Here is a 16,413-nt window from a genome sequence, read left to right on the forward strand (position 1 = left end):
TGTGTGCGTGTACGTATATTATTAAATTACAACTTCACATTTAATTACAATTTTCATATATTATTTCATATATTTTAATCAATTATCATTTTTATTTTACTTATTACTGTTTAGTATTATTATTATTATTATTAATGTGAATATTATTTTTATATAATGAGTTTATTATATATTATTATATAATTCTGATTTAAAAATATATTCACTATAAATTTCATGACACGACCAAATTTTATGTCTTTTTTTAATTTAGAAAAATCATTCTGTAGCTTTATAAAAACTCAAATTTGTAAGCGATTTTCCAATCCACAACATGGCGGCGAGTTATGACCTGGAACTCACATCAAAGGTGCCGATGCTCAGTGTCCATATTGTATGTACTTATACTGATATTGTATGTACTTATACTGACCGAGCATTGTCAGAAATTTGGAGGTAGCCCTCATTTAAAAAAGGACATACTCATTGGCCCAGAGTATTGATTATCTTCTACATATCTTTTTTCGTAGAGCGAAAAGGTGAAAAGTGAAAATTTTTATGTATATATGAACATATATCCACATACAAAAAATGTTCACTTTTCACATTTTCGCCTTAGGGAAAAAGATACATAATCGATACTCAGGTACATTTTCTCTGCATGCATGCGAAACGAGAAAGAAAATCTGGGTCAACATGAGTGTATAGCAATTGCACATGAGTCATTTGCGCACAAGCCAATCTCATAGTGTTAAAAAAAATAAAAAAACTCCCTACATAGAAGTCGCTGTGATTGGCAGTGAGCAATTGCTACAGTGTGCAAGTGAACCGCTCCTGGCCGAACATGAGTCCTTTAATTGCGTAATTTTAAATGAGGACCTTCCTCCTCGAATGCTCGGTCTAGTGGGAGTGGTTCACTTGCACACTGTAGCAATTGCCCTCGGGCGTCTGTGATTACACGCTTTGTGCGTTCAATTCGTGACTTACCGTTCCGAGTTCGAGTTTTGCCGACCCCATATAAAATCGGCTTGTTCCGATAGGCAAGAAGCTATTTGATTACTTCATTGTCTTCATCATCTCAGGATTATGCACAAGCCAATATATTAGCCTTCGCAGAAAAGAGGCTGATCAGGTTGAAAGCTTGGCTCCCATCCTCGAGACCCGGGATGTTGAGCAATTCCTATATGAAGCATCCCCGGCGGCTCCCGAAGCATTGGCCGATCAGTGTCGCGCGTGTAGGCGGCGCAAATTAGCAGTACCATATTCTACGAAGATCTGACCAATGATCGAAATTGGTATCGCGAGGACTGGGCAACTATCCACGTCCAATCATGGATAGGACGTGGATAATTGCCCAGTAGGGGGTAGTGGTTGATAGCTACATGCTGGCTAAAGGTCTTGGCCCCGACGAGTGAGCTGTGTTACAAGCTCGGAACCAGCCTGCATAGCTAGAGCGTAGATAGTCGCTCGCTCCGACCAGTTGCTTGTCGAGACCTACATCCCACAAGCGCACTGGGAGTCTCGACATAGCCGTGACGCGCTGACTCCAATCCCAGGTGTCGTACGAATTAAGTTTTCTGCAGGTATCGCACGTAAATCTGAAAGAATCTGTAACAATTGCCCACTATTACAGCGACTTCTGTAGGAAGTCTTTTTATTTTTTTTTTTCTATTACTGTGATTAGCTTATGCGCAATTGACTCGTGTCGTTTGTGTGCAATTGCTATACACTCGGTCTAGAGATATTACGTCTATGTATTTACTTTACTTTTTCTAGATTCGTTAAGAGTCTTGTGAGTTTAGTTTCGAGTGGGTTGGACGTGCATCTCGCGCTTCGAATGTTGCATCACCATTTTTTTTAAAAACGTGACCGTGGTTTTAACTGTGCAATTGTATTACACCACCGATAATCCCTTTATTCGTCCGTACGGCGCCGAAGCAGCGGTTTCGTAGGCGCAGGCGCCTACGCCTGTCTAGAGAGGCTTCCATTTTTGCTTTAATTGCATCATCTTTTGTTACATTTGCCCGGTTTGGGATGGTCGGTGCATTGCATTCCAATTTTTTTTTTATTTGTTCAATTCTACGCAGACACTCAATGGCCTCAAGTTCCATTCTTGTTAGATGCCAGTCCATTCGCCAAGAAGAAGAAAAAGATAGATCCGTTAAAATGAAAAATCTGAAAAATTTCGCCGCATGTTCCATCCAGTTGCGGGATTCTCTAAATGTTTTATTGACAATTGTCACAATCGTTAATTAGTGATAGCTAATGAGTATTACGCTTTCTTCTTCCGATAGTCCTGTCATTGGCTAGTTAACGATAGTGACAATCATCGATAAAACGTTTAAAGAATCCTGCTACAGTACTATATGTCGATGGTTTTCATCATAGATCTATAAAGAATGCATTCCGATATTCACTGCTAGTGCTAGAAATCTATAGCGTACATAACATATAGTTTCAGCACTAAAAGAAAATATCAAAACGTACCCAAGATAGATCCAGCATCCATATACTTTTCTACAATATGTATAGTATATGTTATAAGTTTGGCCAGAGAGAATCAAGGGAGAGTAGAGCGGATAATGTAATTCTCTTTTCTGATTGGTTCGCCATTTATAGCGCACTTCCACAAATGCATATATATGTGTACAGCTGGTCACAGAAAGTTGCAACACATTTTTCGATAGATTTCGGAACTCAGCCTTGCTCATAGAACGGTTGAACATAAAATAGTTAGATCCATTAGTAAGAACCAATCGCTCGGTGAGCAAATTGTATACTACCTACTTTCTGTGACCGGCTGTACATATATGCATTTGCGGAAATGCACTATAAATGACAGAACCAATCAGAAAAGAGAATCTTTCTGTGACTGGCTGTACATGTACACAATATTAGAGTGGTACTATACTAATGTATGCGACAACGTATATTCTATTAAGGTGCCTTTTCATGCTGATGCTCGATGCTCATTTTCAACGTCAAAATAAATCACTTGATAGAAATTAACGAATATCAAGCATCAATTTTGATCACGTGATCTATTTTGCTAAAAATGAGCATTCAAATGAGGATCAGCATAAAAAAGTCATCTTTATGTTTCTACTATAGCTCCTATCCAAGGATAAACTGAAAATGGCGGCTTTTGATAAATCCGTTTCATTTTTCTTTAATTCTTTCTGGGTTTAATCAAAAAGGAACCTAAGAGAGACTGATCTTTTTTCTTTTACCATTGAAATCATCCATATTCAATTACTTGATTACATCCATTTTCGGTTTGAGAACTACGTGATTACATCCATTTTCTGATACAGTCGATAAAATTGTAGTGGATATACAGACACGAATCACATCCACTTTCGATGATACGATTTTATTGACCGAGTCAAAAAATAGATGTAATCACGTAGTTTCCAAACCGAATATACTGTACATTAATGTAAGGGCAATTTCGACGGTACTGAGAAAAAGGCATGACCTCTCTCAGACTGGCATCCCATGGAACGGAAATTTACAGCGGAATGGAACAGCGCGACCAATCACAACTCTGCAGTCATCGCTCTGCTTTTCTTCTGCAATTATGATTGGTGTTTCGTTTCGCTGTAAATTTCCACTCATAGGACGCCGGCCTCAGGTTTCTCTCTGTCGATCGTTTTGTAATTTTTGTAGAATTTTATAAAAATTTTAAAAATCTATAAACAAATGCTAGAATTTAAACTTTTGTTAAATTTGTGAAAATTTTTTCCGCTAGAGATAAGTGTTTATCAGCGATTCTTTTTAGTTTTCGTACAATGCAAACTATTAAGGAAAAATTTAAGGGATTTGCTTTTAGCTTCGTCATTTTGGCTTCGTAATCAAAACTTCAACCTCTTTTGCTGCGGTTTTTGCAATTTTCAACACAGCAACCGGGCATTTTCGATAATAACAGAATCAGGTTCTTTTTCTTCTTCCAGACCCCTTTATGAATTCCCGACTTTTTAACAGAATCTGATTAGGATTGCACTTCAACGTCATTTTTGCTCTAAATACTAATTCAGTGAATTTTCTTTTCGCGGTGCTATTGTTATCGCGGTATACTTTGTTAATTTAGTGACCTTAAGGGCCATTCCACACAACTTGCAGAGCTGCATAATCATATGCAAAGAAAATTATCCAATCACATTTCTGTAATAAAGATAAACGTAAACTGCAATTGAATGATTTTCTTTATGAATATGTTTATACGGCTATGCAAGTTTGTGTGAAATAGCTCTAAGGTCGGCATTCATAATCAGATCTTATATACAAGATCGTCTTAAGTACGGTCTTAAGAAATCACGAACCGATCAGAAAGCTGCATTAGTGTCTTAGACATTACTTAAGACGGTCTTGATAAGACTCGACTATGAATACCAGCCAGATCTGCAGCTGCGAAAACGGTGTGATTAGGCCTTCTCGCGTTCTCACAGCTGCATGGTAAGTCATCAATTTTACATGAAGAATGCTTCATTCTTCATACAATTTTAATGACAATTTACCACATTTCTTTCTGACATGCGTAAGCGTTTATGAAAGAAGTTTTGCGATTCGAATGCCGCCTATAGAGCATCATCAATGCTAATTTTAGAAACCTGATTTTGACCACACTTTTCAAAGCCTAGTTCAGCCTCTTATTCTCTATAATATTCTCCATAATATTCAGAAATATCAGAGAGAAACCTGAGAGCGGTTATGCCCGGGATTTAGCTGTTAGGACTTCTCACAATAAAGGAACAAAGAACAGAAAACAGAATAAGAATTTCAACCTATCATAAACTGTGTATTTTATATATGATTGTGTGTATAATATATGATTTCTGATAGGTTGAAATTCTTATTCTCTGTTCTCTGTTCTTTATTCCTTTTATTGTGTGGAACCTCTTTCTTTATTTTGAAACGCTTCTATGTCCATAAAATGTGAACATTGAATTAGTTAATGTCCAATCGGATAATTTTTCACGATTTTTTTTATTATATTCTTCGTTATGTCCAAAAATTTCGGTCCGTTAGATAAAGTGTGCCTTTCAAGCGACACAAATGACACAATGGATCATTACATCCTTGTTGTTTGTGTTAAACAAAGTTAAAGATGACATGATCACTATGTCGCACTGTGTGTGGAAGACACATAAAGACGAACAATTAATCCGGCGTTTATAATAAGTTTTATTATAAGCAATTTACAATTTTGTCTATTTAACGAACTGAAATTCGTGGATATAGCGAAGAACACAATCAAAAAATCGTGGACATTACCGATCGGACATTGGTTACATAATTCAATATTCACATTTTGTGAACATAGAGGCGCTTCAAAATAAAGTAACAGCTAAATCCTGAGCATAACCGCTCTCAAGCTTCTCTCTGGTTCTATATCAAAATAACTTGGCAACACTGGCCGTTATTTGTAGTTACCATGCCTAATATCTGTACACGTGTGTAATTGTGTATGTGCACGAGTGCGCAATAGTGGGTAACGTAAGAACAAATCAACAAATTTAGTTTTGGTGATTTGGTCGAGCATTTATTCTCAAATATGATAAATTCAGCAAATTCGATCGCTCACCAGGTGAGAAGGTTTACAACGAGCGCAATTCGTAGGAGCATGCATCACAATCCTTATGATGGCGTTCCTGGATATGTGAGTACAAATTCGCATATATATAATATAATTGCATAACAACCTGATGTATGAAGCGGCCATTGGATATTTAATCATGATATTCTTTATAGAACATGCCCTTCAGCTTGCAAAATAGGCACTTTCTGCTACTTGGATTTATGGTTTTTCTTGGCATCCCATTTTCCCTTCCCTTGTTCATGGTCCGTTATCAGTTGAAAAAATAAATTTTCAGTACGTTGTGTCGCCTTGCGAGTCAGGTATTTTATAATAAATTCCTTGGTTTTTATTCGTGGATACACATCAATACATATTTTTGATTAATTGATAAAAATATTACTCTTAATTATCATTCTGTTTTTCAGATTACATGACTGCATCAGACTAGTATGATATCCTACATCAATGCTGTGAGCAGTTTATTTACTAGCTAGAATAATGTAATAGAAAATGTATGTGTTTATAATAAAGATGATTTATTGATATCTGATATCTATCAGATATAGAAGCTTATTTTAAGATTATATCATTTTTATTGTGAATTTTCAATTCTACAATCTTAATAATATAATCATCTGGAATACCATCAGGTATTCTAAATTCATTTTCTACATCATTTATTACTCATTTCGTTTTCTTCCTTGCATTACTAGAGTTGAGTTCTATTTTGCAGTTGGCTAATTTACATTGTGAACTTGATATGGATAATTAATAATTTTTTATTGAATTATCTTAATTTCAGCAATATATGTATAAACATATATGATGTGAATATTAATTACTATTTTTATTAATTTAATTATATCAATCTAGTCACCATTCTTTAAATACAATGCTGAAATTAAGATAATAGAAAGTTACTAGTATATCAAATGTTCAGTATAAGAAGGTATTTATAAGTATTTATAAGCATATCATTTTTCTCATTTAACATTTGATAAAAAAAAAAAATGTGAATGAAATACGTAGCAAATTAATAATACTTCAACAAAAATAATATTAAAACAAGACTAGTCATTTCCTGCAGTTTTTTTTTACAATAAATACAAATAATGTAATTTCCAAATTGTTTCATCACATTACAATTTTGAGAAATTGATAGTTAAAATTGCAGAAAAGGTAGAAAGCAAATGTAAGTCAGCAAGTAAAATAAAACTTAATATAATTATAATAATTTCATTCGATAATTTCATTTGATCTCACACTTTCTAATGTCTTATTGTAAGCACATTCGCAATAATTGATCGTCATCAGTAATGTAAGTTAAGTTTAATGTAATGTAAGTTTTATCCAAAGATTTTAATGGCTATAATTTTGATTAGCATTCTAAGATTTTAATTATATTGTTTTGTATTTGATATATTACAGATAATTTAAAATGTACTGTTTGAGTATTCATTAAATACGACAGATCTTTAAATTTTAATTATTGACGACATTAAATAATATTAAATAATATTAAGCGACTGTGTGACACTTTTTAATTATTCACGGATGAATTTATTTCAATTCTGTATTGAAGGCGACTCAGTAATAAGAATCGAAATGTTTGCAATTTTTATTTCACTTCACATATAAGAATTCTTGCACACGAACCTATGACTGGCTTACATTGGCTTTCTATCGTTTTGAATTGATAATTCAAGTTGCAAAAAGAGTTATTTTCGGTTACTTTGTCATATTGTAACTATAATATATAATAATAATGTAATGTATTGAAGTTTTATTTGCAATCAAACATGTTCTTAGGACTTTCAACTCTTAAAAAGAATTTTTCATGTTGACTATGGTTAATGAGATACGGTTAAATGTAAGATCTATTGTGAAAAAACTGTGAATTAGGTTATTAACGATTCCCTAAATGTAAAAAGTTTTCAATTATATTTATTTAAACTTAAGGGATTTTTAGACTAAATACGAATCGAATGTCAAAATTAACAAATTCAAAATTAGAAAGACTTTTGTATACATAAATTTTCGCAACAATTCAAATTTTTTTCGAATATTTTTGAAATTTTTAAAATTCGCCATATTGAATTTGTTAATTATTCGGATTTAGCGGTTTAATTAAGGGCTACCGCAGACAAAATTCCGTAACAGTAATCGTAAAGTGTAAACTTGAGCCGATGAGTCAATCAGGATATTGCTTTAGATCTACGTAATCTGACGGAAATAGAAATAGCAATAAACTTACCCATAATGTTGAAATAATGTTTCTTATAAGAGAATTTACTTTTCTTATACAAGATTAATCAAATTTATTTAAACCTTGTTTTATAAATTAATTATAATTTTAATAGAACAACGTTTCAAATTAATAAGAAGAAAAAGTAAGAGATCAATCAGAACATATTCTTGCTACTTGATATATTGGGTTGTCCGGAAAGTTAGTGCCGCAAAAGATTTAAATATAATAAATTAAAAATTTTAATCTTCTACGTTTTAATTTTCCTTCAAAATTGGCACGAACTTTCCGGACAATCCAATACAATATCAAATGTTGAAATAATCTCTAATGTATAGATATTAAATCAATTAATCAGAGAGAGAGAGAGAAAGAGAGAGAGAGAGAGAGAGAGAGAGAGAGAGAGAGAGAGATTCTAAACTTATCTGAGGCTTTGCAATAGAACTATCACTTGCAAGATCTCACATTCTCTATGACCGCTTGATACCAAGGTTCATTAATTCACCAGAAAAAGGGACGAGCGAGCAATGGCGATTTTCGAAGTGTTCAAACCATCAGGACTGGATAATATTTAAAATAGCTCCATTTTAAATATGTATGTAAATGGAAATAGCATTTTACATTTTCTATTTTAAATGATTTTTCGAAAACCATTTTCATTTTATATTTGAAATAGAATAGAAATGTCATTTGTAAAATAGGTAAATTTGTAAAATAAGTGTTTTTCTATGTTTTCGCAAATTTTTCCTAACATCGTTGACGCATAAGGATGATATTCGTACGTTTTTGTTGTATGACAAATTTTTCAAGCTTGTGATTGGCTATGGGATAGAGAGATCCGAGGATCTCTTTGTTTTATATTTATCGTACGATAAAAACGCACAAATAAACGCCAAGAAGAACCAAATCCCATATGGGACTTATTCATAAACATAATTTTTATAAATATTCAAATAAACTGCAAATTAAACTGTAAAGAAAAATTAATTCTAGATAGTCCATAAATATCGAATCTTAATAAAAAAATGAATGTTCCGACTTTATATAAAATAGAATCCAAAATCCGGGCAAATGAGAATTAACGTGGTAATTAGTACGCAAAATATAATTTTAAGTCTTTATTCAAGAATCATAGTGATATCTATTTGCCCAGATTTTGGATTCTATTTGGTTTTGAATTGGAGAGTCCGTAAAAAGATTACATTATTACTTTATGTAAAATACTTTCTGTAAATGTATATTATTCTCAATATCTAATTTTAACCGTAACCGGTGCTTTTCGTATTAATTTGATTTATTCAAGTAAATGGTCCTGTTTCCAAATCAATATTTTAAATTTTTTAATATTTTAAAATATTAAAAAATTTGAAATATTCCCATCAGATATACTTTATTTATAATATTGTAATCAGGGCTTCGAATTCCGTTGACAACGGAACATGAATTTCAAAATATTTTTAAAATACTTTTAAAAAGTGTATACAACCCTGGAAAGTTTTTACGAAAAACTATAATATGTAGATTGAAACAAAATTTTAGAAATTCTTTGTTTTTCGTCAATATTCATATTGAGACGTAGAATAGCGTTGTTTATTTGAAAAACCAGGAAATCCTCTGCCCTTAAACAACGTCACTTTACGTCTCATTACGAATGTCTACGAGGAACTAAGGATTTCTGAAACAAACAAGAAACATCAATAGTAATTAGTGATGCTTCTGATTTGATGTCATGAACATTGCAATTGGTGGCGATGATGAATTGGTAATTTATTGACCACGCTTTATTGTTACAGAATTGTTAACAGAATGTCTACGATAGCCCTAAAAATCCTTCAGTTTAGGACTACATTCAACTATCAACCGAGTGTCCCCATGTATCATTTTAGCCTTATTTAATATTGGGTGAACAACAAATCCCTGAATTGGTACTTTCGGAAATATGAGCAAGAGCATACCTTTGTCTTTATATCATAATTGTAATAAAACATCCGCACGTCACATATAGTTATAATATATTTAATACAACAAAATACTTAACGACTTTTTTGTGCCACTAACTGTTTTCTCAACATTGTAACGTGATGGAGCTTTGGAAATCGGATTTGTATTCAGCATCCAAAAAACTAGGATGTATGATTTATCTCGTTCCAATGTTAGAAAAAAAGTCATTTTTTATTGAACAATGTAATCGATACTTCTAAAATGTTGAAATTATATAATTATATTATATAATTATAATTATTATATTATATTATATTATAATTATTATTATATTATATAATTATATAATTATATAATTAAAATAATATCTCAAAATGTTCATATACATATGCATACAACATTTATTTATAACATATACATTATCTCCAATATAAAGATGTAATTAATACAAAGATTAATGTAATACATAGCTATTTAGTAGGGATAGTTATATATTAAAAATATATGCATGTAATCGGATAAATATTACATAGTTTTTCAATTCATAATTGAGCCTAAAATATCTTACAGGTTTCTCTTAAATTACGTAATTTTCTTCATTATTCGCAGTAAGTTTTCTTACAGATATGTCATGTATCAAAATCACATTCTGGCAGGCACGGTCCTTTACGATATGATCGCTTTGGATAATCTACATAAAATAGAGTTATTATATACACATGAAAAACGTAACATTTATATGAAGAAACAGTATCGGAAGTTTTATATATCAAAAGATGCTTACGATTGTTATAATCTTCATGAGATCGATAAGAGTCTGGGCTAATTATTGGAACATTCTTTATACGATGCGATCCCCATTCATCTTCGTATAGCTATAGCGAAATAAAAAACGAAATTAACTTTGGACTAACTTAAATTCTGCTAAATTTAACGTGAGAATTTTTAAGATTGATAAAAAATTAATCGTATTATTCAAGAATTTTACGAACGTGCGTTTTATATTTTTTTGTTTCGTTTTGTTTTCGGTGTTTTTTATTTACATAAAACTTTCCTTTCTTTTTCTTGCTTCTGTACTCGCTGTCCCATTGCTGATCTTCATTTTCACTTGCATTTTTAATCAACGGTTGCTCCTCCACATGTTTCTGTAAAATAAAAAGAATCGATTATCTTCTATTATTTCTTAAAATTTAATATTATATAATTTTACCTCTTTTTCAAACGTATTTTCCCTAATAATAAGACCAGCTATTCGCTTTACGTAGAATTTCTTCTTAGCGCAGCAGATTATCCATAGTAACAGCAAGCATATCGACAGTATTGCGCCAATACTCGCCAAAGTTACCATTACAGCGGAGAAAGAATTCCAGAGCTATGAGAGAAAATGACTTACTACCGCAATAATGTGAAAGACTGATATTAAAAATTATTTGTTAGTTGTTTTAAAGATTAATGCCAGTTTCCACACTAATAAATGTAACTTATATCATTATCATCATCATCAGATATCATTAAAAATAATTTTGGAAAAGAAATACATATATTATATATTTTTATAAATTCTAAATTCCATTCCAATTCTATCATATTTTCTTTACATATGTAAAATGTAAAATTTTGAGCTATTAAATATCATTATTAAACCTAATAATATCTAAAAGAGAAAATTATAAAAGCCTAAATCTTCTCTTCATTTAAGAAAGACAAAGTAGATAAATACTTTCGAGCAATAGCGTGAAAAAATCAGGCAAAATAGAATTGATGAAGTTAATTCGTATTACACATGTAAGAAAGCAATAAATATATAAGTATATGAACAAAAGCTGATATCTGAATTCGTTAATTTTTAAAAATTTTTGTCTAGAAACTCTTCAGGTATATGCACATACTGTGCATATATTTTACAAATTGCATCGGATACGTACCATATTGTAACAACCTTTTGTCGTTGGATTAGTGCACGTACGACAAACTCTGGCACCGTGATTCGGTTGATACGTACCGGGTGGGCATCTTTTACAGTGCGATATTCCGTCCTCGCTATAAGTGCCCACGTTACAAGGAACTGAAAGAAAATCCGTTAGCTGTTAATTAATTGATTATATCATATTGATTTCTCTGATATGCGAATCACTTACCACAATGTGTATCACGAAGACCATATCCCGCTGGACAGCTGGAGAATAAGCCGATATTACTGGATTTTCCGGCGGATACGTTTGCATCGGTTTTCCCTCTCTTCCGTCTTGCGAACGATGACTTTTCAACGATCGGCACCAGTCTCTGCTCGTAATGCGGCAATCTGAAAATAACTATAGTTAAAGAACTCTATAGAGATGTATTGTGAGTTATATAAAGCCGCAACATTTCTTTATTTTAATCTAATAAAATTATAAGTATTCATTAATTATTTTATCACAGATATTTTGCTGCAGAGAAAGAGAGAGAATATATCTTTCGAACAGAAAAATTAAAAAATTCTTTGTAACTTAACGAAACTTTAATGAAAATACAATATACATTACCACTCAAAAGTATTTTGTTCACCTCGATGTTAATAGTTTTTTACTCTTAAATTTCATTCTAATTCTACTATATTGTCTTTACATATATAGAATATAAAATTTTGAGCTATTAAGTATTATTATCAAGTCTAACATCTAAAAGATTAAGAAAAATTAAAATTCTCTTCATTCAATTAAGAAAGATAAAGAACGGATAAATATTTTTGAGCGATAGTGTACAGACAAAATCAGATAAAATAGAATGAAGTTAATTTTTATATTTGTAAAAAAGTAGAGAGTATGTTGCGACAAGGTAAAACAAATATATGTTCGTCAACTAACTAGTCTTTCCGAGGAAGATTTGCAGATTTTTACTCAGTATCAGCGAAAGTTTATCTTGAATGGCTTTAAGACAGAAGACGTTGCAGCGTTTGAGATCGATCGTCATTAGTTTAACGATATGCGATGGCACTAACAGAATATTTACTGTAATCTATAACCAAGAATAGCGCAAATTATTAGCAAATAGCGCACATTATTAGATCAAAATTAAGAGTCTAGAATGTATTTTATTTTATGTAGTAGAGGAAGGTCATTGAAATTATTTTGTTTTTGGATAATATTTCTTAAACGGAAGCTAAAAATAAAACTTTAGAAACATAAATATAAACTAGAAAGTGTCTTTTATCAGAAAATATAGCAACTTTTGTAATACTTTTTATAATTTTGCAATAATTATCTTTTTCATAAGATAAGCAAAAATTAAGAAAAATGAGAGTCTGACAAAATAGATCCCAAAATGACAGTAGATAATAATGTCGCATATTCCTATTCTTTTTCTTTCATAAGAACCATCTACACAAATACTTACAAATAAATATGTATATTTTCTAGACTCTTATCATTTATATAAAACGTTTTTCATTCATTTATAAATATATACATAGATATTTTATGTTGTTTTGCAGAATGCAAACATGTAATGCGAGTTTCTTTTTTTGAAGATTTTCTTATAAATATACGATTGTCTTCAGTTTTGATAGGACTATTTGATACTATAATGCAACACTATAAAGATTAAAGGTTACTTTACGATTCGCCGATTAGCTTAATCGGCCGATTAGTCCATTGAAATTGGGCAATTGCATTTATCATTTCGTTTGATGGTAAATGCTATTGGACTAATCAGCCGATTAAGCTAATCGGCGAATCGTAAAGACCCTAAGGTATAAGCTTATAGAGTCTGTTTTATAAATATGCTGCTTTACATTACGAGACGTCGAGTGATTTGCCATTCGATGCGATTAAATCGCGATATGTTCGGATTCAATCATACGCGATTTTTCACATTAAGTAGCCAAAAATGACTCCATCTGGTGATTAAGAAATTTTTGATTATCAGCGCTGTTCGAATCTGGCATTAAACTGTAGGTTCCATATATATCTATGAATATATCTGTGAATATATATATGAATCCTCCAAGCTGGAAGTTGAATATTAGGTTAACAACCTAATTCCGGAAAATAATCCATTGTTACGAAAACCTCATGAGAGATAGGCCCGTCTTGGAATGTCGCCATTGGATGATGGTTTACATTGCATTTTATAAAATATAATATTAAGACAAAAATAAAATTGATTTAGGAAACTACAAGTATGTAAAGCAATGTAATATTATCAATAATATAAATTATGTAATTCGCAAAAGAAAATTCCATAAATTTTATTTTTGCATTTTTAGCTGATTTTTGTATAGAAACAACCTACAAATATATGAATTATGAGTTTTTACCTCTTTAAATATCTAAACAAATCATATTTTTATCAGTACTAATAAACTGCAACAGTTAGTTTTTCTAAGAAATAAGGAAGTATCTCTTTAGAAGATCTATGTCAGTTATGGATAACACTTTTCTCTAACATAAGAAAACGTACATAAGGAAACGTACTTGACTTCGGGAGCAAGACGGTGTTAAGACGTAAGCGTTGCAAACATCTGCCTCGCATATAATATTATTCAATTTTGGAGGTAAATATGTTACCAGCACATCCAAATCTCCTTCGTCACAAGATCGTACATGATAACGATTTTCTCCATGCACAATATACCTCGGCAGCGTGACAACTGTAAAAGACCTCTTTTTAGATCTCTTTCAACGAATCATTTATCGACTTCGAATTCGTTGAAATATAAATTTCAATTAGTGATTTACCTTGCAAATGGATTTCGTAAGTGGTTTCCACGGATTCTTCATTATCGGGGCTCATGTACGTCATGACACAGGTGTAATTTCCCGTGTCTTTCGCATTCACATTTCGCAATTCCAAATCGCCATTTTCCATCACGAAACCTACAACGAACGATTCCATAAGTTCCAAATTTCATCGAAAGAATCTTACATTAATTATACGAAAAATTGGATTCTGGTGAGTTAGTTTTCACATATAATGTAACTTGTAATGTAGAACAAGAAATATGTCATAGACACAAAACTCAACAATGAACAATTTTTTAAATATATAGTGTTTTCAACGTGTAAAACTACTGGAACATCTTTTATACATCATAATTCAAAAATTATTCGATATTGAGCCTTATATCTATGACATCTTTTGTTGTGAAATGCTTCTTTTCGAATTCGAATATGACAGAACAATGTGATGCCGCACCGAAGAGTGCAATACCATCCGTTCTTTTCCATGTGTAACTCGGTCTGCTAATGCTTGATAGCCATGTGATACTATTGCTGTCTTGATTACAGGGTAAATTGAGATTAAGACCGGGTAATGAAACAACATCATTATCTGGAAAAAATTCTTTATATTATTGCCATGTTTAATATTAAATATTGATGAAAAACTTGCGATGGAAGTACCGCTGTCAAGTTCCGAGTTGCTTTTCAAATTGTCTTCTAGTTCTTCTAGTTTAATATATTTCTGTCCCTTAAGTGATTCAATGTTGTAATGCGATTGGGGAAATTCTTTGGCTTCCTCCATGTCGGAATCCATTGAGATCACTATTTTATCCTGTATCTCTTTATATTCGCTGCAATTAAGTGCCTTAATTTCGTTTAATGAGAAGCTTGTTCTGTCAAGTACAGATCTTATATTGTTAATTACATTCGCGATATCACAAATGCAATTAAAACAATTATGGATTTTTTGTTTATGCGACGCAGATATTGATTTATTTTTATGATTTATGATATTAGAATGCATTACTTTCTCACTGTTTTTCTTATCAGTAGAACCTACTTGAAGATATTGATTGGCAGTCGTTTTACGATATGCATTTTTTTTATTTACGATACCATTATCTGTATTATGAAGGGAATGTAAATTTTGTGATGTTTGCGATTTTGCTAGTTGCTTCTTTTTGTGTTTGTTTGTATCTTCATGCCTAACAATTTGACGCTTCAATTTGTTCGTATTAGCAATGCATAGCTTGCGGTTTTTCACTGTTGAATCTTCGCTGGTACATCGGAAATCGTTAAGTCTTACTATTCTTTTCTTTTCGAAACTTTGCTGCTTGTAATGATTTGGTTTGTACTTTTGCGATTCGCGTTTTAATTTCTTTGTTACCCTAGGTTGCTTCGTTCTTAACTCGTAACGCAATGCATTCATTCTCGTTACGTTTTCAAGACTGACATCTCGTTTTTCAATAGAAACAAGTTTTGTTATCTTATTGCTATTAAAGTGGTGTTTATAATAAGATATATTAGATTTTATTTTGTCATTTCTTTTAAGAACAGCATCAAAACAGGTCGTTCTAATGATCGATCTATTAATGGTTTTACTTTTATCAGTTGTCGTAGATAATACAACTGTGGATTCCGTAACAAAATCGAGCTCCCATAATCTAGCACCGCCTAAATGATACATTGTATTTTTCTCAGTAGGCCACATTTGATTCAATAATTCTTTTTCATTTTTTGTCATTTTTTTATCCTTATTTCCATTATCTAATAATCTCCCATTATATATTTGTGTTGATGTTTCATGTTCCTTATAATTCATGTAATCTATAATATTAAAAAAAATTAAACAAAGAAATATATGTGTTACAATGTCATAACATACAAAAAATAAATTCTCTAATATCTACTGCAATAAAACCTTAAAAATGAACGTATAATTTAATTATACAGAAAAAAGAATAGCGACA

General features: G+C 31.6%; 2 protein-coding genes across 2 annotated transcripts in view; one reads left to right on the top strand and one right to left on the bottom strand.

Annotated features, from left to right (window-relative positions):
• Window positions 1-893: 893 nt before the first annotated feature.
• LOC108685035 (mucin-2-like) overlaps window positions 894-16,413 on the bottom strand; it is a 30,311-nt gene continuing 14,791 nt past the window's right edge. The window contains 14 exon segments of the mRNA XM_018189644.1: window positions 894-961; window positions 964-1,027; window positions 3,962-3,966; window positions 10,528-10,618; window positions 10,787-10,888; window positions 10,954-11,115; window positions 11,669-11,808; window positions 11,882-12,055; window positions 12,590-12,740; window positions 14,198-14,373; window positions 14,462-14,599; window positions 14,919-15,053; window positions 15,125-15,339; window positions 15,502-16,270. Of these exon segments, the coding sequence (XP_018045133.1) occupies window positions 894-961; window positions 964-1,027; window positions 3,962-3,966; window positions 10,528-10,618; window positions 10,787-10,888; window positions 10,954-11,115; window positions 11,669-11,808; window positions 11,882-12,055; window positions 12,590-12,740; window positions 14,198-14,373; window positions 14,462-14,599; window positions 14,919-15,053; window positions 15,125-15,339; window positions 15,502-16,270 (2,390 nt within the window).
• Window positions 5,393-6,130, top strand: LOC108685050 (cytochrome c oxidase subunit 7C, mitochondrial). The gene is made up of 3 exons (XM_018189668.1): window positions 5,393-5,638; window positions 5,731-5,877; window positions 5,983-6,130. The coding sequence occupies exons 1-2, from the start codon at window positions 5,534-5,536 to the stop codon at window positions 5,842-5,844; spliced, it is 219 nt and encodes a 72-aa protein (XP_018045157.1). The 5' UTR covers window positions 5,393-5,533; the 3' UTR covers window positions 5,845-5,877; window positions 5,983-6,130.

Source organism: Atta colombica, unplaced genomic scaffold, assembly GCF_001594045.1.
Source record: "Atta colombica isolate Treedump-2 unplaced genomic scaffold, Acol1.0 scaffold145, whole genome shotgun sequence".
Taxonomy (NCBI): domain Eukaryota; kingdom Metazoa; phylum Arthropoda; class Insecta; order Hymenoptera; family Formicidae; genus Atta; species Atta colombica.